The sequence below is a fragment of the Galendromus occidentalis genome, unplaced genomic scaffold, assembly GCF_000255335.2.
Source record: "Galendromus occidentalis unplaced genomic scaffold, Mocc_1.1 scf7180000076522, whole genome shotgun sequence".
In the NCBI taxonomy this organism is placed as follows: Eukaryota; Metazoa; Arthropoda; class Arachnida; order Mesostigmata; family Phytoseiidae; genus Galendromus; species Galendromus occidentalis.
Genome location: NW_003804511.1, coordinates 66,613 through 89,442, shown reverse-complemented (window position 1 = coordinate 89,442; position 22,830 = coordinate 66,613). Strand labels below are relative to the sequence as shown.

The following is a 22,830-nucleotide window of genomic DNA, read 5'->3' as shown; positions in this document are numbered from 1 at the left end:
CAGTCAGACAAATGAAAAACACCGCTTTTCAATCAACGACTTTTCTTCACCGTTCCTGACGGAGTGATCTGGGACCTCTTTCCTTGAGTCATCCTCCGTGAATTCCCGTTATCTCATTCCGCTCCCCGCGACTCCTTGGGAAGCGACGAACACAAGACCACTGATTCGACTCGGGCGTTCCGAAAATTCAATGGGGACCAAAGACGATGAGAAGAGTTTCGCGCATGTATCGGCTATATACAGGCATGAGAAGGAAAGTTTTCCTCGACGTTGAGGTCTGTTCTCGCGGGCTTCTCGCTCCGAGCTATTCAAGGTACCCTGTGATGCTCCACGAATTTGACGAAAGGAAAATACGAATGAGCAAGAGAGAGGGGGACGAGAACAGAGGTTTCCTGGGAGTTGCTCAAGATCCACTTCTGAACAAATTAGGGTGAAATCAGTATTTCCCTCCCGTTCACTGATTATTACTGCTGCTGCCGCCGCCTCCGTCCTCGATAACTTCGGTCGAGGCGTCCTCGCTCCGAGACTTCTTCTGCTTCTGCTCTTCAGAGTTCCCGTCTGATTGTCGCTTCGAGCCGCAGGACTCTTCCGAAAGGCGGACTATGATACAGGTCATGTTGTCACAGCCGGTCCCGTCGCCGCTAGTGTCCGGCGCTATGCATCGTCGAAACAGCTGCTCGCAGATGTCCGTCAGTTTGTCGCCTTGCTTGTAGCAGGCCGAAACAAAATCGCACACTTCTTGAGAAGTCATGCAGTTCCAGATGCCGTCGCAAGCCAAGATCAAGAACTCGTCCGTCTTTCGGTCGATTACGATCGATTGGACGTCGGGTAGAGGACTGATCATCTGTTCGGCGAGAGAGAATTTCCGGTTCTGTTTGTAGACATGGTCGCCGATGGCACGACTCAAGTTCAGTCCTCGGTTAACCCGCCCGTCAGCCGTTATTTTCCCGCCGGCACGCTCGATTCGCATTCGCTCGGCCGCGTCCTCGGGCTTATGATCGACCGACATGTCAATGGCTTTCCCGTTTCGACAGATGATGGCGCGCGAATCCCCCGCATTAGCGACGGTCAGAAGGTTTCCTTTCAAGAGGGCGACCACAGCCGTGCTCCCAGATCCACTGCCGGGGACGTCGCTGTCGAAGACTTCGACATCCTCGTTGCTAGCGATTTCATCATCGTCTTCTTCGTCGTCGTCTTCGTCATCCTCGTCCTCTTCCGACGAGTCTGCGGCGTCGTCATCGTCAACGTTCTCCGGGTCTTCGCTCTGAAACAAGAGAAATCGTGTAGGTGCATGCTTCTAATGTACCAGTTGACGAAGCTTCATTTCCCTCCTCACATCGAGGAGCTTCTGTATTTTCGGCGAATTTCCACGATCGAAACTCACGTCCTCCTCGCTGCTAGACTCGCTTTCTTCGTCATCCTCGTCGTCGCCGTTATTATTGTTGTTCTCCTCGTCGGTGATGATACGTCGCGCTTTCTGAGCAGCCGCGCGGCCGCCGCGTCCTAAGGGTGCGTTTGAGGGAGCGGGAGGATCTTTGGTCGCGGACGAAGCAACTTCATCGGAGGAAGAGCCCGCGGCGATAGCTTTCGACACGTCTGAAAATTGGAAGACGTTTCTGAATCGGCTGAGCTCAGCTGGTCTCGTGAAACCCCATCGGGTTGAGCTCTGGCATCAGAGGGAAGTTCGCCCGCTACTCACCTTTCGGTTCCTCGGGGTCTTTCTTCGCGACACCGTTTTTCTCTTCCTTCGGTTTGCTCGTCTCAGTTCTATCTTTTTGGTCCCCTTGCGATTTTTTATCAGTGACTTTCGCGACTGCTTCGCTGCTGTCGTCATTGTTGTCGCCGACAGCAGCCTCCTCCATGGAATCTCCATCCGCTTTCTCGTCCGTACCGTTCGCTTCCTTCTTCCTGTTCTTCATTTCTTCCCGTGCCTGCAGTTGGACAAAACTGGTTGCAGGAAGCCCCAGGAGCGGACATTTACATACACGGCTAGGTTGAAAATTTGAAGATAAAGCTCAGGTCACGTTACGTACTTTCTTGTAGATGTTCAAAATTTCTTCGAGCGGCATCCTCGCTTCTTCGTGGAGCTTGTCTGTTTCTTCTATCACTTCTTCCGCGTCGCCTTCATCCGCACTATCGTACTGAGCTAACTGTTTCAAAATTTCGATCGTCCCCGGTTCCGTGAGTGTCTGATCGAACTTGAGGAACGCGTCGATGAGCGCTTGTTTGAAATCCCCCGCTTTATACGAGCTCAGGGTTTTCACGAAGATCGGCAAGTGCAGCGAGCAGTACTTAGACACCTGCAGAGAGAGTAGCACGAATTGATTCCGATCATCATATCCTTCCAGACAGCCTCCTACAGAGTAATATCGACAGCAAAGAGACCTATATCGATGAGGTACGGAAGAACTCATCCGCATCCTTACCTCACTGCCTCCATGCCCGTCGTAGACCGCAAAGAACGAGCAATCGTCATCGAAATCTATTATACAGTTGTGGGCATCTTCTTGGCTAGTTCGCCAGCCCTGCACCGAGGATGCACCGAAAGACAGGCCTCGGCCGGAACCACTCGAAGATTCCGGCTCGAAAATTGGTCGCGACCGATACGCTCCCATTTCCTTGTTTCTGTGGAGGTGGAAGTCATCATTATATGGATTCACGCTAAGCGGCTAATCCAGCATTATATGAATGGTCTCGACCCTCCGGCAATTTCTCGAAGGAAGACATCCCCGTGTTGGCCCGATCGAGGAGCTCTACTGACCAGATCATTCCTCTGCTTTCGAGCTTCGATAGAGTTCTCATTCAATCAGACACAGTTCGCCGCGCCGATCGATACGTGACCATTCGTTCCGTCGCGAAGGAGTCAAACAAACTCTCATAGGACATGAATTGTGAGCTCGTTCCGGAACTCCTTGAACATTTCTCAGCCGACTTCTTCGTCTTGACAAATTTCTGATTTTGAATGTTCATGGCTCGAGCACGTGATTTGACCCGCAATTTATGACTCGGGATCGACTAAAGGTCCTGTTATCGATTCATCCATCGGAAAGACAGAAGCTTAGGCTGCACGATCACTTCGAGGAATACGAAGACTTACAATATCTACGAATGTAGGGATTTCAGGTAGATAAGTGACTGAGAGCAAGATTGATCATGTCGTCGAGTTCCAGCCCGCTTGAGACAAGTTCGACGCCGGTGTGCTTGTAATCGATATTGCAATAGCTTGGAGCGTTCACGTTTTCCTTTATTGGCTGTAGGGTAGTCCATGAGAAAGCCTCGGAGAACAAAACACGCTATCAAGCATATTTCCTCAACTGACACGAGTTTCAGATGAGCGGTTTCTGTCGCGGAGCCGCAGCCCCATGAATGATTTCCCGGGGAACCCGCGGAAGTAACAGGGCTCCGTATTCGAAGCTGGAACGTACGGATTCTATTCCCGACGTGCGCTTCCGACGATGTAGAGGATCGATTGGAGAAACTCCGACCACCGAGAACGCGCTTACCTTCCTTAGAGAGATCTCTCCGGATGCGATCTTGTAGCGAGAGGCGACACGTTCTTGCGCACACCGAGCTCCGGCACCGAGTTCGCGTTTGGATATTGGCGCGAGATCAAAACAACGAGGCTTTTGTTTTGGTGAGACACGATGAATTCACAGCGCCGACCAACCGACAAGCTCTTGGACCGAACAGGAGAGCAGTAGCAGCGGCTAACAGAAGTTATGGTGGCAGCAGCGGCAGCACGACGAAGGCGACAGCGGCAGCGGCGGGAACTAGAAGTGAAACCCGGCATGTGCGGCTTCGCGGCTGCAGGCCATACTTTTCGAGAGATTGTACGAATGCTCGAGAGACAGTTCAATTGGCAGCATGTCGAGGCAGCGGGGAGCTCACAGGATAAGAACAGGAAGCGAAACTGGACAAAAGCGAAATCTTTTGACGCGAGAGAATGGAGACGCTGATGATCTTTGTTGAAAGTCCGCGCGTGAACGGGCTGTCTCGCCGATGTCCCCGGACTCCGATACCCCTGTATCAACAGCTCATCGTGCATCACAGGGATCCAACCTCGGACCGGGGCCACATATTACCACGGCCACCTGTGGTCATGCGTGGGCGCAATAATGAACTGCCTACGGTCGATCGAGGTTTTCAACAGTTTTTGCATCATCGGTTGGCAACAACCAGATGGAGAGCCGAGGCTGTTCGGAGATCCGGAGCCGGAGGATAATGAATTTTCCGGTTATGCGGGGGAGCATTGGAGCTGCAGCATTGCCGCTGAGGGAACACCGAAGACACCAGGTGAGGCGCCGGCTGGCGGACCGAATTCGACCACGGTCGAATTGTCTTTGCCTTGAATGAAGTATGCGTTTTCCGAGGCCGGCATTGTAGGAATTATTTAGTCTGGGAATTCCAGGACTTGGTCTCCTGCTCGCTGAGCAGGCACTCCACCGTACCTAACTAGATATCCCAGACCACTCCTGGAAATGGCTCGAGTTCTAAAAATCGTAAATCCAGGAAGGCATTTATGAAGGAAGGCGATCTCATCGTCGACAACTGAACTTCTTTTTATATGTATATACGCATGCATTCCATGTAACAGAGTTTTGCATCGTTCCATGTGCCGCTGGGTCCTCCCCGTGCGCCGAGGAGATGCGCGACGGGGGAATTACCGTTTTGTCAGGGAAACGATACGAGGAAGCCCCGGTTTCGCGTCGGAAAATCGCGAACGATTCGACTCCCTTCGAATAGACCGAACTTGATAGACTTGTAAGCGGCAGTCTCGTGAGGGGGCAATCCCCCTTCTTGTATGGAGGGGAGGAATTCCATGGACACGAGCCGCCATAGGCGATGTATTCGTTGAGTTTCGTATAACAGCGATAAATAGAAAATCTGTGGCTCGTCTTTGTGTAGCGCTCTCCGTACAGCGGGTGGACTACCGCGAGGGATCCCTCCAGCCTCGCTCCGTCTCGCTTCCGGGACCCCTCTCGCTCGGACTCGATCAGCAACAGCTCCCTCGACGCGGGACGTTCCGGCTTTTACGCCTCATCGCGTTCATGGCGAAAGCCGGTCGTAGAGTCGCGTAACGTTGTCGTGGAGGAGCTCTTCAAGCTCTGCAGGAGTTAGAATATCGATTGTCTTGTCAGCCATCGAGATCGTATTTGAATAATTGTAGTAAAAGTTGAATAATTGCATTAAAGCAAAGTAAATGAAATTCCAACTCACCAGTCGGGAGGTTCCCGATGACAACCTGCTTCTCTAGGAATTCAAGGCACAGCTCCAAAGGCAACCCGAAGGCGTGCATATTATGCGTGAAGGTGGCTAATTGACTGAACGTGATTTTCTCGAGACACTCCCGCTGCAAATTAATGAAAACGCTGAACTCTCCGGGCCATGCTCACGAGCCATAGGAAATCATGTGCGATGCCCATGACTAGAGCTCGGAAGTTCAGGCATTCTACCATAAATGTCTATGGCCTCTTTTTGGACGCTTCTCTATCGAAAATACCAATTGAGGTTTTTCCTTGCTCAAAGTGCCTTTTTAAGCGAACAAGACGCTGAATTCCGGGGGTTTCGGGACAATTTAGGTCCACGAATGGATTCGACGATGAATAAGGTCGGGGAACCCATGCTCCAGGAACAAGTCCTGCTTCCGATAGAATCCGATGATCCGCCTAGACGTCAATTTTTCTTTTCGATGATTCGAAATCTATCACAATTTCGCGATAGAAATTGTGCCACCAATCAGACCGGTCTCGATCACTGGCTGATGGGACTGACGGTCGGATGCGGCGTTTGCCCCGCACATCACGCCTGTTTTGCCTAGTTTTTGTGCCTATTCTAAGGTATTCTGGTGCCTTTTCGCCTACCATTTCCGGCATATTTCAAAGCCTGAACTTCCGAGCTCTACTCAAATTTCATGAGAGCCTACCTGGGACTCCCGGTCGGGAACCTGCATGACGCCTCCGACCGTCGTCGTGGGAAGGTTGAACTTTGCGCGTTCCGAAAGAATCGCTTCGAAAAAAGCGCAGTTCCAGAAGGTCAGACTTTTCCAAATCCTCTGCGGTGCGAGATGTGTGTAGAGGTGTTCGCGTTCCGAATTTTCATTCTCGACGTAGAACGTAAGACACATGTTCATGAGAACTTTTGCAGGTGACCAGTCGTGGGCCTCGTTGCATTCGAACAGGATCACGGCCAAGCTCTGGTTAAGACTAAGGAAGGCGCCTTCTCCGACCCGCTGATTTCCGACACGCTTTGCGTTCAAGGCCCGAGCAAACGCGTCTCGGCCCTGGGCCATCCTGGCTAGAGCGCCGAACTTTGCCTTGTCAGTTTGGCTGATCAACTCGTAGTTGTCGAAAATATTGTCGACGTAAGTCTCCATGAATGCAATGACTTCATCGTTGCTTGGAACTACGCTAGCCTGGTGCTCCTCGTCTCCACCGCTTGAGAAGGAACTTGTCGATCCGACTCTGCGATTAGAATTTTCAAATATCAGATCGAAGTCATCAGAGCTCAGGTATTCCTCACGGCCGCAGAGTCCAGGAATTGCGGGAGATAGTGTTTGCCTGGAGCGATGTGAGTCAAGCAGGAAGACCTAAGAGTAGAGGAGGGAACGAACAAAGAAAGGAAGAAGGAAACATTACCTCATGCAGGAGGACTCGGCGGTACTGCTCCGATTTTGATGTGGTCGATCTTCGTGCTCCTCGATGTCCGAGACATCGATCTCACAGTCCGACGCAATGCTACTCATAACGCTCGTCGGCGTATCGTCGACGTCGTGTTCGCCGTTCGAAGGGGAAGCCGAGCCTATCCGGCTGTTCAGGACGTTCAGTGATCCCTGACGAAAGATCAATGGGGATACGTCGGAATTCGAAGCATCCGCGGTCGGAATATACATATTATTTCATGGCTAGACCAAGCATGGAGATCGTAAATACTAGAACTTACGCGATGCGTATCGTCATCCAAGGCGGATAAACTATTAAGGCCACTGTCTAGGGAGTCTCGAGATCCGTCCTCCTGCCTTGTGCCATGCCTGGAGCTCTCGTTACTCGATCCTAGTCTTTCTAATTTATTCGACTTCGACTTTGCCGCCCGCTTCTTTCCCATACCCTCTTTCCAACTGAAAAGGAAGCCAAGGTAGTAGCCATGTTCTCACGGAGGAATTCTGTCCACGCAGGGCATACAATTCCGGGATTTGAGCTTGTAAAGCCTTGGACGAGTCTGAAACTCACCGTTGCACTTTTTCCGCCACCGAGCACTGTTGCATTTCCATGGAGAGTTTGAAGTCCAAAGAACACTGCCCCGATCGCCGTCTACTGGGAGCGTCTAGAGAGCCGACGCTCTCGCTTTCGCCTTCAGCAGAGGGAAAAAAAGAATCGATGAACAGATGATGTCGAGCTGACCTCATTCTTCATCTCGATCTATTTTATCCATCGCTTGGGCCACAACGCGTTGCGGGAGCCACGATTCATTGGATTCGGATCGGAAACTAAAGAATTCGATGTTAAGCTCGGTAACGCGATATGTGCCTACCGTTTCTCGAAGCGAACGCGGAGTCTGCTTCAGACGAAATCATTGACGCGACCGAGTTCTTGTGCGCGCAGCCGCCCTGTGATAGAGAGAATGGCCCCTGTCTGTCACCGCTGACCCTTCTCTGGAACATTCGTCGAATATATTCATTCCGGAATGAGCCTGGGGACTGTCGAGGCTTACCTTGGATTGTTTACCGGTGGAAGTTTGCGGGTCTGATGGAGCTGCTGACGACGGTGCTGGTGCCGGATAGTATCGTCCACTTGCGGTCGAGTGCGCCGAGTTGTGGAAGAGTAAACCAACGAGCTGCCGCATCTGACGCACGCTCCGAGCTCCTTGTGTCTCGCAACACCCGGGAGCGCTCAGTCGGCTGGTCATCAGAAATTTAACGCATTTGCCAACACCCGACAGTCGGCTGCTCTCTGCGGAGGACACGGAGCGAACGTCGATTAGTGATCCTGAGCAGTCTTCGCGAGGTCCGCTCAAGGACGCTCCTCAGCGGCCGTAGGATGCGAATCTGGGGGAACTTTGAGCATGCTCCAAGAGGTTCCAGGAGTACCTGAGGCTGTCTGCCGAGCTTCCTGGGAGCCGAGGCTCATCTCTTTGGAAGAAATGTCACCAACTCGAATAAATCACTTTTGCAGGAAGATTTCCGGCATCAGTCAGCTCAGCTGACACTTCCACATTTGGACCTCGTAGGGAATCCGCCGAAATCGAGAGAGCACGGAGGCTCAAAGCTCCAGGAGAATAGGATCGATCCGATAAAACCTACATGGCCAAGAGCCGCGCTGGGTGATCTCACAGAGACGATCGACTTGAACTCCGACCGAGCTTGTGGAGCACGCATCCGTCTTGGGTCATGCTCCGTTCAATGATGACATACGAGCATTCGTAATAGATAATGATAATGATAAATCAGACGAGCACTTAGCCCGTCCCATGTTGGAGCAGAGAAGCCTCCTTCGGGCGGAGTTTCACCTGCGCACGAGTCAAAGGTTGCATCTGAAAGTGTCAGATCCTACGAGAATTGGAATCAATCCAGAACTTTCACTTTTCTCTAAGTCGCATCACTCCTCCTTCCAAGTCTACGACGAGTTTCCGAAACTGAATGGGTCGTTCCACCATCGATTCCCCTATACTCCTCCCAACTTCCATGGAAGCAGTCTTTGACGTTGACACAAAATCTGAACAATTCATTCCAAGGTATGAGTGCTGCCGGGAGCTCACTGGGAAGCCCGAATGAAGTACCGCTGTGAATCAAATAAAAATCGGCACACACATTTCAGCTGGATGGAGAGGTCCAGATTACCCAAGTACGATCGTGACCGTCGAGAGCTCGCGTACACGTCTTCCGAATTCACGCGCTCGACGTCTCCAGTTGTGAGACTGAGAAGGACCGCTCATCATTCTCTCTGACACGAAGGTCTCCATGGAATTCAGAACGCCCTCAGCAAAACGATGCGAGTACTTGAGATTGTTTCTCCGATCTCCAAGGTCCATCGCCGTAGTGAACACTCCACATAGGATTCAAGAACGCCATTCGGTCTGGGCTCGCCAATATAGCGCGTCGATTCGACTCGAATATGCATCTCCTCGGGCTATATGCCACGCCGACTCCGAAAGGCTGAAGGATACCTGACGTCTGACCATTGTTAGAGATACGCTACAGGGATTCCCCAACTCGGATTGTTTCTCGAGCCAAGTGGAAAATATTTCCAGTGCGTGTTGACTTATCCAGATCTTGAATAAACGCATTCCCTCTCAACAAAGAGTGCAATTCACCGACATTTAGTCGATGTGATCCAACTGCGATGGGAGACGATCAACAATTTATAGGAAACGATCAGCTCCGAAAGATTTTAGGGAGCCTTCGGCCCGATGAGTTTTCATTCCGCTCGAATCAGGTCGGCAGGTGAATCCACAGAAGCCGCAATTGGAGCCGCTTCGAATGGATGCGATAGTCCCCTCCATATCTCCGGTCATTGATTCTCACTCGGACCTGAGAATCATTCGGGCGTCCTTCGAGATTCAGGGCCAGGTGAAACTTCATCTACGGGCAAGGCCGAGCCCAGAGCTCAGCTTGCAGAATTGGAGAAGCTATTCCATGAATTCAATTTAAAACTTCATAGAAGCGATATATAGGTTCCAGTAACGAGCATTGCGGCCTCCGACGAGCCAGGCACAATTTTCCTCAAACAAGTTCCCCATTCCACCAACAAAGGAAAACAATGATTTAGAATTTCCTGCGGATTTGTCTCATGCTGAGAAGAGGCTGTCGAGGATCATCGGATGCTCACTCGTAGAGGAACTCTTCGAAATACAGCCCCCTCAGAAACACTGATTTCGGAAAACCTGCCCGGATAGATCTATCGAGGCATCTCCGGCCAAAGAGCATCCCGAGCGCGCTCGAGAAACACGCCGAATATCGCTAATAAGATCAACCTTATAAGCTTCTGAACAGAACATCGGAACATCTGACGAGAACCGTAAAAACAACATGGTTCCCGGGAGTTCCGGACGGAACAGCTCCTGGGCCGCTCACAGCAGACGTCAGAAGAACGGCTTTCCCACTCAAAGATTTTACTCAGCAGGTTCGTGTAACTGAGAGCTCGAGCAAATTTCCCTCTCGTGGGCTTGATCCGGACTGGTTCGAATGAGCACCGAGGCAGGATCCCGTCCAGGAACCGAAATCCTGCGCCCGATCCCAGATATCCGAGAAGAAGAGCAAGCATCGTCCGAAAACCCGATACAGCGAATTCACGAAGCGATCGACACACGATGCACGGGGAAGAATAATCCCAGCTTCTCGGTCGAAAATACCTTTCTGGAGAGACATCGTCCTCAGGGTGTTTGCTTCTGCGAAGATTCCTCTGAGCTGTATCCAAGGAGCGGGATCGGAGATGCCAAGAGAGAATTCCGACAGATCCGCCAGTCGAGAAAGACCGGACGGACTGTCAGAACGTGTTCGCGGTGGCAGCGTTGAGGGTCCCGGGTGAGGAGGATACAAGGCTAGAAACTGAGCGTAGACATTTCCTCTCGCTCCGAAATAACTTTCACGACTCACAAGGGCCGAGAGAAAGATCATCATGAACTAAAACCCGACTGGAAGTCGCGATGCTGTGCGCCCAGATGTTTTTTTTTCAAGTCCACTCGAATCTGTCGATTGGCAAATATCCTTGCTAGCGTTGCTATCGGATTCATTTCTCCCAACGCTCATCCAAACTGTCATCTACCTCTCCGATCTGAGATAGTCGGAAGTTCCAGCACCGATTCCTATCCGACTTTCAGCGCGACGACCCTCCTGGTCCAACAAGGGTAACTACCTCCGTTTCTGTCGCATCTCTGGCAGCGAATCCGAATGCCACCGGCGCACAACGGATAACGAAGTGTTGTTTGTTCCCAGGTCCACTGAAGGATGAGCTTTGGGTGATGCTCAGCAGCTGTTCTAGGATGAACTTTACCATGCGCTGTCGTTCACACTCGCCAAGGACGAAGATTTTCGAACAGACGAACAGCTGACACCGACTGCAGTAATATGTCCGCAAAGCATCCCGATTGGGTGTTACCTAACTCAGTCGAGCGGATAGCGGTTGGAGCTGATCGACGAAAACCCACTGAGATCAAATTAGTCGATGGAAACGGCGACTAGTCCGACATCTCGAAGGTATATGTGAGAGCCGGAGGGCGTCGACAGAGCGCGGCGATTGTGGAAACTCGCCACGTTGCTGACGGAAATCGTGGCCGTAAACGGCTATTTTCGGAAATTTCCCACACAGTATGCGGGATCTGTCCCGTTTCTCCGGCTGAGCCGCCATCGGGTCCGACACTCCGGGAAAAGGAGATCGCTTGAAGATCACTCGAGAAATCACTTAATTCCTGCGAGTTGCACGGTTTTGCGCTTCGTTCCAATCACATTCTCCCACAGAGAGTCCTGTCGATACGCGTGAAGGGAGTCCTTCGGATGCATCGGAATGCGATCGAATCGATCCCGGACGTCCCTGGCACTCGACTCGCGCGGCAGTGCGTATCAACTCCAGTCGGAACTTTTTAGTTTCTTGTGTTCCGGAAAATCATGAATTGTGAGATACCCGAACGCGTACGCCGATACTCACGACGAGAATCCCGGAGTGGTCTCGGCAACAAATCGAGAATCGACTCGATCCAGACTCACCATCTTCCGTCGCTGCCTCACCTCGGACACGCTCTGCCTCGAAGAAATCGAATGGCAGAAAGCGAGTTCATGGATCGTCACAAACTTTTGCTTCGAAGTCTCTCGAAATCAAGGAGGCTGCCATTTTCCTCGCGCATGCGCTGAATTGTCCTCGGGCGCGGGTCGGTACGCGCCGTACCAGAGTTGAAACTCCGCCAAAGACGCTACTCACCACAGCAAGACATCCGCACGGTACAAGCGTCCGCGTGGCGTTTGCTTCAACAGGGTGATGGCACGGACTTCTCGGAGAGAATATTCCATCGTAATTAACCTCTTCGATGCACGAAAACCGATGTACGTCCGTGGAAATTCCCCACGGGGAAGCAGGCAATGCGACGGAATATCCCGCCGCCATGGAACTCTCGGACATTTCGTTGGTTTCTCCGTGAAAGTTCCTGGGCCAGAGAGACCCGTGAGAGCGTGGTCCTCACTAGCCTTAAGCCGCGTTTTGCCTTGCCGGAGTTATTCCACAAAATTGCCTGATTTGAATCCAGAATACTGGGGAGCGAGCATTAGGAGCGGTTCCTCCTCATTTTGATATAGAGATGAGATGGAGTTTTTGAGGAGCGTGCTAGGGAGTGATCTTATCCGATCGAATGATCGCGGACATCTAGATCAGTGCTCTCAAGCTCGACCAGAGCATTTATTCATCCATATGACCTGGTCTCGCGTGATGGATAATATTATGGGGTCCGAATCGAAATTGAATTCATCATGACGCGAGTTCATTGGTATAGAAGGGTCATTGAGGTTTGTCTCTATATGTGCCCCAGAGATCCATGGCGGTCCTTGAGCTCGTAGGTTTGAAGTCTACGATGTTGGAATCAACTTCCATGGGAAGATCGCAGATCGGTCTCGACAGTTACTGTCTTCAACATTTATGAATTAAACAGATTCGTCGCAGGTTCATTCCCACCAGAGTTCTGCTGTCAATAGTCGAGACAGTGGATTCACCTTCAGATTGGGATGTTCACCGACTGGATGAGGGTGGCGGACTTGCGCGCCGTGTAGGACACACTGCGGGAAGTTTTCGGCGGGACAAGTGAAAACACGAATGGTCAGTGGAGACGTCTCGAGACTACTGTTTGTTACTGGAGCTCAGACTACTGTTTATTCCAAGCTAAATATCGATCCAAATATCTGTGATACTTACGGGGCGGGCAGGTCGATCTCGTCAAGCGTTGAGTGAGTCGGAGACACAGATTTCATAACCGCGATGGGTCTGATCGGTATTCTCGACACCCCTGACCAGACCGAAATGATCGAGATGACAATCAACCGCAACTCTCGGGGATAGTTTGGGACTGCGTATTCGCATTCAAGAAGCCGTACCGAGGAGAACTACGATGTATAGAATATATATGGAAATATCTCCGAGCTTATCTAATCCCGTCATGTCAACGTCCATCTATCTCGGATCACGAGAGGCGGGGTCAAGGCAGCAGAAGCTTCATCACGCCCCACCCCCCCCCCCACCCTCTCGGATCGGACTTCTCGAACCGATTTAACTGGCTCGGATCTAATTCCTCCGCGTCGCATCAAGCTAATACGATGAACGAGTCGCCGCGTCATCGCTTCGGCTCGATGGGGTACTTAGCTCAGCAGACGCGGACCGGAGCTATTCGAGTCTCGGTTCGAGCAGTGGAATCGAGGCAGAGTTCACACAGATTGACATTCTAAGGGATCATAGGTGACACATTTCGACATCTCACGATTGGGTATGCCGATCAGGCCAAGAGAGTAGCGTCAGAGGGCTGATTTTTCAGCATTCCTGATCGTTTTCCGCTGCTGCTCGTGGTTGAACATCGATCCTTGGCGCGGTCCGGATAACAGCTTCCGGGAAGTCGTCGGGTGGGAAATATCACACTATGGATCGCTGATCGAGAGCTTCGAAAGACTCATCTTTAACAATGTTGAATCGATTATAAGATCTATCTACCTAGATAGGACGCCAGCAGGCTATCTCTGGGCACTCCATCAAAATCTGTATCGATGGATTCATTGTCATCGATCCAAATCCTCGCGGAGGAAATCGCCCTCCGATCGAGACCGTGGAGTTGCGGAGATACATATGTCATTGAAGCTCAAGTTCCTTAGAATCGTCCTCAGCCTCCGAGGCATCGAAGGCCGGCTCTCCGCGCAATGGAGGGAAATTCTTCTTACTTCTCCTCCACGCTTCCAGAGCTCAGGGGTTGACGTCGCGCGTCAAGGACACGAGAAGACGTTGTCCTGCTCAGAGCACATTTCATCGCAGTGGGATACACAGAGAATTTTCTTACTCTTCCGGCGATACGTCTGCGAAGGGCTCATTGTCGTATGCGAGTCCCTCGAGTTGCGCCGTGAAGCTGAGCAGTCCATCTGATAATGTCACATGCTCGCTGGAAGAGAGATTCGTTGTCAGGCTAGGAACTTGGAAGACAGAGCGCGTTTTCCCTCAGACGACGAATTAAGGGAATCAATCTGGCGTTCAGAGCCCACCGAGCGATCTGCACACGAACCTGTTTCGGTCGAAAGCGAGAGTTTACTGGCGTTCTCTACAAGCTGCTTAAGAGAGAGCTCTCGCGGAGCACTGATCTGTTTCTGCGGACTGACTTTCAAGCCGACCTGGTAAACGAGCGATAAGAACGTCTCGCTGTGAAGAGCTTGGGATTGCTGGCAGGTGAAGTCAACCACCGGCGTGTCGCGATCCAACAAGAAACTATACATCGATATAGCTTCCACTGGAGAATGCATCGACGGTCGCTTGTATTGGTTGACTGAAACGAGAGAAGATACTAAACATGGCGAATTCTCATGGATGGATCTTGGATAGAAACCCGAGCCGGGAAGCGGTTCGAAGGCGGATCACAAGATTCTGCCAATATAATTTCTCGGTCCCGAGATCGTACTCAGCTTGATGTGGGTCATCTCAAGGAGGACCTTCTGGATCCAAAGCACGTCCGAGGCCCTCCCTTGCTTGGTCAGGTTCTCGAGAATAGCCTCCAAGCTCAGCTCAGGCCGGGGTCTTCCGCTATTCGAGGTGTCGTTGTCGGACTCCGAAGCGCAACTTCTCATCGGTCTTCCATCGAAACTGGTGTTCGAACCCTGAGAGCTGGACGAGTCTTCGGTCTCGAACAGGAGTTGATTGATGTCGTTGGAGATCATTTGCTCACGATGCGATTCCATTTGGAGGTGCATCACTTTCTCCAAGATCTCGTCCCGTTCCAAATGAATTCCTTTCTCCCTATAGTGATCGATCACGGATCCTATGGGATCTTCGTTCTTCGAGAATTTCTGATAACATTCGAGCAGTTTCTGCAGGTTCTTCTTTTGTTCTGGCTCGTTCTCGAACGCGTCGTCTTCTCGATCGTTCGAGTCGCCGTGGTTGTTCGGGTTCTTGCGGTTGAGACTTGAGGTGCTGCCGTTCGAACTCGAATCCGTGGACATATTGGATTCTGAATTGTTGGTGTTGGAATTCTGTCCGTCCAGGGATCTCTGTTCACTGCCGCAGCCGGGTGTCGACGGACGCGGATGTCTATTCAACTTGAGGTAACGATTGATCATCGCGTTCATGAAGTCCCCAAAGCGCTGCAAGAACATCGGTTTTGGAAACTCCTGATTTCCCGCATGATATCTTCGGCATTTTCTGCACAAGACTCTAAGCTGTGGGCGTTTCTGAAGTGCGGGGCTCTTTTTTTCCGTAGGAAGGGAGATCGGACCCACCTCTGGAATCTGAATCTGTGGCTCATTCAGAAGCTCCACGAAACAACAGAGGGTTTTGGGTGTTAGCAAGGTTCCCGGATCGTCCAAGTCGACGGCAACGTGTTGCATCATTGTCAGTACGCAATGATTCACGAATGCGCTGAAACACGGAATTGTAGACAAGACTCAATGTAGCTCTTCTCACGATTTTCGGAGGCAGAGAAACCCCTCAGTGTCCCTATGAGGGCACTCACCAATTATTTCGAAAGTTTTGTAGTACGTCACTGTAGCTATCCATGACCTCTCGATTCGCAAACCTTCGGGAACGATCAAGATAAGTATTTCTTTGAGTATTCAGCTCATGTCCTCTAAGCGAGAATATTGGATGAAAACCAAATTATTTGAGGAGCTCACAAATGCAGATGCTGGCGAACGTCTAACTGGATATCGTGAAGCCGGTTGCACCAGTCCATCAGAATCATCAGATGGTGGTTCGCTGCGATAGCGTCTGATAGGATCGCCAACCTGGGTTCCACCGGCTTCCGTATGAAGTACAACAGGCTGTGTCTTAGGTCCTCCATTTGCACTATGGGCGCTGAAATGATAGAATGGAGTTGAGAATTCTCGCCGTTTCCGATCATACTCTCCGTCAACGAGATCCACATTCCATTCAACTCCCGCCTGAAAACAAGCTTCCTCACCCAAAATGTGAAGAACATCCTCCTTGTAACAGAATTGATCCGCGGAGCATATCAATTCACGAATCGCCTTAATCAGGCATTGATGGCTAGAACAGAGAATAGCGATTAAGAATACCGCTCGGACCACAGGCACTTCTCAACGCGGAATTCACGCCGTACGGTGTAGAAAATGCAACTATCAGGATCGAGAACTCACGTGCGACGGTCAGATTCGGGAAAACCCCCACTATCGTTGTGGTTTCGATGCGAATTCACCGCTTCGTAGACTAGAAGACCCACGATTTCCGGCGTCAACAGCGCTCGGATATGATGAAAGGGGAGCTCCACGGCGACTGACAATCTCATGAAGTACGCTATCAGCCAGCTGATGTTGAACACATGGCGTCCTTTGGTGCTGATGTAGATTTGCTGGAAGAAGTATCATCGTCAATAATGAGTTCTGTCAGAGTGAAACGCTCAAGAACAAGATTCAGGAATAAGAGTCCTCATTTTTCCGGGGTAAACATTGTGAGTTGCGAGGGGAGCCTCTCCTGTCGTCAGCGCCGTCGATGCTTACACGAAGAGTCACCACGAGGGCGGAGAAGCCGCTGTGGAGGAAAGCCACCGTGAACGTAGCGAGCAAATTGCTGAATTCGTCTTGACTGGGAACTTCGGCTGAGGCGTCTCGGAGCATCAAGCGTTTTTTCCTCTCCCACAGAACATCGCGAGCTGAAGCGGAGTTTCTGCATGCGGACTTCGCCGCATCCAGACACACGCTGGCAGTGCACGGATACTTGTGAGCACGGCCCATACTATTGATCGCCGAGGATGATTTACGCGACGAATGCGTTCTTAGCTTCAGACTCCTATTTTGGACATCCGGTTCCATGGAAGAGTCCGAATTCGAAGGACTGTCCTTCGAGTGCATTGCTCTGTGCTTCGACGATGCTTTGTGATGCGGATGTTTGATATGTCCCTTCGTGTGGGCATCAGATGCATCTGAGGAGGAAAAAACCGTTGTCGAAGAGAATCTGACGAGACATCTACTCGGTGTCAGAGACTGACAAGGAATCCTTTTTTCTTTACCATTGTCGGAGCCAGATGATGAGAATTGTCCATTGGACGAGTAGGACATGGCGCTCTCCGACGAAGAATGCGGCGAGTTTGCTTTCTTCGATTCGCTGCCTGTCCTTGTCACGGAATTCGACGTTTGCTCTCTTGGACCTTGCGCCGACTCTTCAGCTTTGGCCGGAGGCTTGCTGCGATCCTTGAAGGCATTCGACTCTTTCGAGGATGATCCGTGGGAATCGCACGATTCCGGACTCGACGAGCTGTGGATTTTGGATTCATGTTTTCTCGATCGTTTATCTACATTCCCTGCTTTGGAGCAGCTCGACTCCTCGATCGAGTGAAAATTCCTTTTAGCATTTCTTCCTCTGAGCAGCGTGAGACCTTCGACTCACTTGAAATCGCATTGAGAGAAGCCAGAATCGTCTTGATTGCCCGAAGAGCTCGACGACCCCGCCCCTTCACTCTCGGTCTTCTTCTCTCGAGTTGCGTTCGCTTGTTGGATCTCTTTGGCCGTGAGTCTGCCGCAACGATTCATTTCGTTCGCCGTATCGCATTTCTTCTCGCCCTCGTTCAATTCTGTAAGCACTGTGGCGGAATTCGGTATCAGTCCGTGAGTCCCTATCGCAAGCCTACGGGATGATTCATGAACGTCCAGGCCTCGATATTCACCATCGCTCCCGTTCGAATCTTCGTTGAGACTGCTCTTGGATTTGGAGGAATCGTCTTCTGCCGAAGAATTTTCTTCAAGCGGAACGAGGCATTCCCCGAGCTGCTTCTGGAGGACCGCTACATCTTGATCTTTGAAAATGAATGAGATGATCTGGACTATAGTCAGCGCCCAGGATTCCTGTCGATTCGGAAACGGAAAAAAAACTCGACTGAGAATAGTGGACCGATGTGGTCGACCTCGACACGCGCATGAAGTTGATTTCTTGCGTTGGCAAATTAGAGTCAATCGCATACCTTGTGGACGCTGTTTATCATGAGGATGAGGACCCCCTCAAGTCCGTGAATTATCAGATTCCAAGCGATTTTGTTCTTGATCTCGATCCATGTCTTCAGGTTCTGTTCGTTCACTCGGAATCGGTTGCACTGGGGCGCATCAGGGACGTAGAGAAGATTTTGAACCAAAGTCAGGTTCAGACATACACTCGCAACTTCGGCAGTGCTGAGAGAACCATTTTCGATATCCTGTGAGAGAATAAGAGCGTCAGGACATGCTTTGAGGCCACCGTACGTTTTCTCTGAACGATGAGAGGAGAGGGAGCCAAAAACAGAAAATCCACTCGCCTTGGTAACTTTGGCCTTGATTGACTTCACCACAGCTTGAGTGGTTCGCTAATCAAGGAAAGTCTTTTTTATCTCCAATGACGTTTTCGACAATCTTTTCAAAAGGTTCCTTCCATTTTTATTTTGGTTGCATCGCTCCGCATCGACCAGATCCTCCAACGGCGTAGTGACATTGACCAATAACCTGCGGAGCGAGAACGAAAAACTTGGCTCGAAAAAAAGCGTAAAGAGCTCGTGTTCGCTTTGTCCCTAATGTAAAGCTCCTAACACCCACTCGTTTTGAAACTCAACATGGCCCTTAATCCCTGAGTGTGATGGATTTACATAAGCGGAATCGGACTCTCATTCGAGAGCGCATCTTCAATGGGACCTCCACCGCTCACCCGTAGGATGTTTTATAGGGAACGTGGGTTGGGATAATTCTCACGTGAGTCATAACAAGCGAGTCCGTTATGAAATGCTTCCGAGGTCTGCCCTCGTCCACGAGAGTCTCTCCCGCGCCTGTATATTACGGGGCGCATCGGGCAGCCTTCGGAATTGTGCAATCGTGGGAGTTTTCCTCAGATTGAGAAAACATATCTCTTCTATGGCTCTCTGATGCGAACAAGAGAAACCCAGAGCTCGCGGTCGAGGAGCGACGGAAAATAGCGGACTCCCGCAACGCTAACAAAATGCTCTCCAGAAGCAAATGCAATATGTTGTCGTTGATAAGATATTATATCGCCCGGAAGTTGTTCTGTACTCACCTCACAACGGGATCGAAAACTGGGGGAATTTCAGTAGACTCAATCAGAACCGGAATGATGTTCTGCAAGGGTAAAATCTGTAGCTCCCGCTTCCGCGTCTAAAGCAGGTGGCATACCTCTCGGCCTCAGGGTCAATGGAGATGGTGAAGTCCAATCGAAAAGCTTCCAAGAAGACTTGTCACGATAGTCGTCTCAGCCGTAACAAACCCTCTAGAAAGCCCGTCGATCAGAGATTGTGTCTCGCATCGACAACGATTCATGCAATCATCATAACACCTCAATGAGGAGCCGACGGCTGATAGTCTGCCACGGACCTTTTTCAGAGTTTCGGGCTTCGAGAGCAGACGGCGGATCCTCTGACTTTTCACCGCTGCTTCTTCCCGGAGCTTGGTGTCCATCAGTTTCAGGGTGCCTGAAAGGTCATAATGCTTCTGATTCAACCCCGACCATGGCGATAGTTTGTAAATTCATTTATTCCCTTCAAGTCCCCGGCACAGGGACAGAGATAGAGAGAGAGAGATCTGTCAGCTGAAAAATCAGGACACCCACTGAGGCAGTTGGGACTGACGACGAATTTCGTTCCGTTCCATCTTCCGAGTTGCTGCGGCCATTGGAAATAAGGGCGTCCTTCGACCGCGGGACCAGGCGCAAAGTTTCGTTGAGTAGGTGCAGAAGCGATATTCCTAGCGATGCCAAGCCCGGAAGCCGCGACAGGGATCCTGGCACCCCCAGAAGTCCTGCCGCCGCTCCTCCCCCCGATGGTTTCGCTTCGTCTTCTGCACATAACTCTGCCCGCGTCGTCGACCATCCTCTGAAATTTCGTGCTTTAGCTTTCGTTTCATCGATACCGAGGTTGCGGAAGATGGAAGTAGAACGTTCCTACGCTTTCAATTCCATGCTGTTGCGATCCATGCGGACACCAAGTCTCGACCATGCAAAGAAAAACTGATCTACGCAGAAGTCTCCTGCCGATCGGAGCCGCAAGAGTTCGGTATTCGCTACGAATAACTCGGGAGTCGAGCACACACTGGAGGGGAATTAGGTTTTTCACGAGACATCGGCATGAGACAATTTCCGATCCGGGTCAACTCACCCAATTAAGTTACAAGACCGCTAACGAAGTGACTTTTTAATTTATATAGACGGCGGCAGAAAACACGGGAACTCGCTGAGAGCTTGTTCTTCGCGATATGTCCGAAAGGCAGAGCGCCGGAAGGAACGTTGTTTCCGTAAGGAAATTCACAGAAGCCAACATTAAACACACGTCGATCGAACCGCATTTGGACGAAACTGGATCCCCGTAGCAAGGATGTCAGTCAATAATCCTGAAACACACGTATCGTGCCTTACTTGGACATTCTATGGAAGTATTACTCTATGCGTGTATTTTCGGCAGGGATCATTGTGTGAGCCTGTGTCGTGGCATTCTCCTCGCGGGAATAATCATACGATCCGAGCAGAATTTATCAAAAAAGTGAACGTGTTTGCCCTGATATACCCCGTCCCTATGGGCTCATCCCTTCTCAGGGTCCATCTTGGGGAGTATATCTATACGAGACGAAGCTAAGGGAATTGCTACGGAAATGATGATTTGCTTCCGGATTCGAATCGAGAGAGGGAATTCTTGAAGGTCGAACCTAAGGCCCATTTCCTACGTCGACCGTGTCGAGCTATCTCCACTTAAGAAACATACCTTTGGCATACGGTAGCCAATAAGCGACAGGTCCGGATAGTGGCTCTGGATCTTCTACTCAAGGATTTCAGGGACTGAGTAGGGCCTGATGCACGGCAGTCGAATCCACGAACGAAGACGCCGATTTTACACTTAAATTATCGGTCGTTTCCTTTGGGGCTGACGCGTGAACTTCAGGGAGAGCGAGCTTCAGTCGAACCCCGAATGGAGGATAAACTGGTGGATAAACCAGGGAAGCTCGTCGCTCAGCCAGTCGGTCCTACCGACTCTGCAGCTTTGCCAGTGGACGACAGACTGAGTGGGGTGCCTTCGCGATAAGCGCTTATATCCAGTTTACCCTTCCCTGCATTACATAAACTCCGATTGAAGCTTCTCGGCTGCTCCTGCCTCTGAAGGAATGCTGACTGAAAGACCGCGCTAAATGGAAGAGCGTGCCTGCGTGCCAACGTGCTTGTGCAATTGTGTGGAGGTTTCCTCTCTCCCTCGACAGTAGGCCAGAAACACAATGGGATTCGCTGTCTGTCCTCTCATCCGCAGATGTTTGGACAAGCCTATTTTGTTGTTATCTTTTTTGTCATGCCTGCGCCCACGAGCTCCCAGTGGGCGTTGCTCATTGGGCTACCGTCACAAGCCTAGCAATACGATACTCCCCTCCCGGGGTCGGGCAATGTGAATCAGGGTGGCGGCCAATAGAAACATCGTAGGAACTGACGTAATTCCTGAGCATAAATGCTCCTAGCTGACTTCATTTTGAGTTGAGTACGGATTCCGCATGAAGCGCCGCGATTGCGATGATACGATGCGCAGATCCTTGCCGCGGAGTTGTTGACGCGGGAAGTTTATGCGTCCATTACGCTCGGTCTCCTGAAAACCCCCCCTCGTCTCGAACCCGCCCCCTCACCCCCCGAATCAATTTCAAGACTAAAGTACCCGATGCGAGGAGACTCATCGAGGAATCAGAACCTGTTTCGAGAATCGATGCACAGCAGAATACTAATCATTTAGTCTCGATCATAGGATCAATCTTCCACCTGGGCACCAAGAGGTCATCACCTCCTCTGGAGAGTTATTCCGGGAACGAATCGGGACGGATCGATAGGCTGACCTGCAGCGTCGACTCTCATCCTTAAGCGGTGAGTCCGGATCTTTTCTTGACTGCTCCTTGGAATGCGCTATCGGAAAATAACATCGATTTTGGACTTCGCACAGTGGGGCCAAATCGGATTTTGGTTGGACTTAAGTGTTCCATGTAATTTTTCAGCTTTCTGAGGTTTTGGAAGTCTGGAGTAGCGAAGGAAGACTATTGAAAGCATTTCCAACACCACAAGGAGTGAGATGAGCAACAACTAACAACAATATGAGGAAAAAACATGATATGATTAATCGGGGACGGAGTTCACTTTTTATTCTACTCGGATTCCTCCAACTCCGTAATACTCATTCATCGACAGCAGAATAATCAATGATCGCTCGAGCCAGCGGAAGCTGCCTCAGAGCCCTCTGATTCCTCTCCTGTGGGTCTAGCATCGTCGTCTTCTATCGATTCAACATGTCCCGTTAATGAGTGGCACGAATGGTAGTTGAGTGAGCATCGCACCTCTGGATCCGGAGTTTTTCCTTCATTCCGTGGGAATCGCCGCATAGAGACTATAAGAGGATCTGAGGATCTTGGTGGATATGAGTTGGAGAACATAGTCGCTCTCTGTTCGCTCTCCAGTTACCTCTGGGACTCTGGGAACGAGTCTACGCCGCGCCAAGATGCGACGCTTACGTCTCCGAACGGAAAAAAAGCGCGAGTCGTCTCCGACGCTGATTCGGATTCGAAAAACTACATGAGAGTGGTCCCGATCCACGAGATCAGATATCAGATCCCAACTTCGGACAGACAGTGTTCGAGAACCGCTGGGTTTCGCGGCTCAACTTTTTTTTGCGGCG

General features: G+C 50.9%; 3 protein-coding genes across 3 annotated transcripts; all 3 read right to left on the bottom strand.

Moving 5' to 3' along the window:
- Nucleotides 1-454: 454 nt before the first annotated feature.
- On the bottom strand, nucleotides 455-3,695 carry LOC100898539 (probable protein phosphatase 2C 60). The gene is made up of 6 exons (XM_003739418.1): nucleotides 3,504-3,695; nucleotides 2,427-2,625; nucleotides 2,034-2,300; nucleotides 1,700-1,931; nucleotides 1,385-1,596; nucleotides 455-1,264 (listed from the first exon to the last, which is right to left on the bottom strand). Exons 2-6 carry the CDS (start codon nucleotides 2,613-2,615, stop codon nucleotides 455-457), a joined length of 1,710 nt encoding a protein of 569 aa, XP_003739466.1. The 5' UTR covers nucleotides 2,616-2,625; nucleotides 3,504-3,695.
- A 1,172-nt stretch (nucleotides 3,696-4,867) lies between these two features.
- LOC100906539 (uncharacterized protein KIAA0513) lies at nucleotides 4,868-7,261 on the bottom strand. The gene is made up of 6 exons (XM_018642081.1): nucleotides 7,227-7,261; nucleotides 6,940-7,114; nucleotides 6,636-6,829; nucleotides 5,924-6,461; nucleotides 5,218-5,350; nucleotides 4,868-5,105 (listed from the first exon to the last, which is right to left on the bottom strand). Exons 1-6 carry the CDS (start codon nucleotides 7,259-7,261, stop codon nucleotides 5,047-5,049), a joined length of 1,134 nt encoding a protein of 377 aa, XP_018497597.1. The 3' UTR covers nucleotides 4,868-5,046.
- Nucleotides 7,262-14,009: 6,748 nt separating this feature from the next.
- tim (timeless) lies at nucleotides 14,010-22,019 on the bottom strand. Its single transcript, XM_018642080.1, is given in 17 exon segments — nucleotides 14,010-14,092; nucleotides 14,233-14,490; nucleotides 14,623-15,301; nucleotides 15,437-15,575; nucleotides 15,670-15,732; nucleotides 15,830-16,010; nucleotides 16,117-16,202; nucleotides 16,313-16,524; nucleotides 16,673-17,094; nucleotides 17,182-17,426; nucleotides 17,559-17,751; nucleotides 17,836-18,013; nucleotides 18,130-18,357; nucleotides 18,457-18,640; nucleotides 19,203-19,264; nucleotides 19,517-19,614; nucleotides 22,001-22,019. Coding segments are annotated over 17 exon segments (3,330 nt in total).
- Between the last annotated feature and the right edge of the window lie 811 nt (nucleotides 22,020-22,830).

Excerpts from the sequence above, each read along its gene's own strand:
- LOC100906539 (XM_018642081.1), bottom strand. The coding sequence starts at position 7,261 with ATGCAACAGTGCTCGGTGGCGGAAAAAGTGCAACG. Across the intron at positions 5,351-5,923 it reads TTCCCGACCGGGAGTCCCAG|CGGGAGTGTCTCGAGAAAAT; the intron begins GTAGGCTCTCAT and ends ATTAATTTGCAG. Across the intron at positions 5,106-5,217 it reads CATCGGGAACCTCCCGACTG|AGCTTGAAGAGCTCCTCCAC; the intron begins GTGAGTTGGAAT and ends TAACTCCTGCAG.
- LOC100898539 (XM_003739418.1), bottom strand. The coding sequence starts at position 2,615 with ATGGGAGCGTATCGGTCGCGACCAATTTTCGAGCCGGAATCTTCGAGT. Across the intron at positions 1,932-2,033 it reads TTTTGAACATCTACAAGAAA|GCACGGGAAGAAATGAAGAA; the intron begins GTACGTAACGTG and ends GTCCAACTGCAG. Across the intron at positions 1,265-1,384 it reads AGTCTAGCAGCGAGGAGGAC|AGCGAAGACCCGGAGAACGT; the intron begins GTGAGTTTCGAT and ends CTCTTGTTTCAG.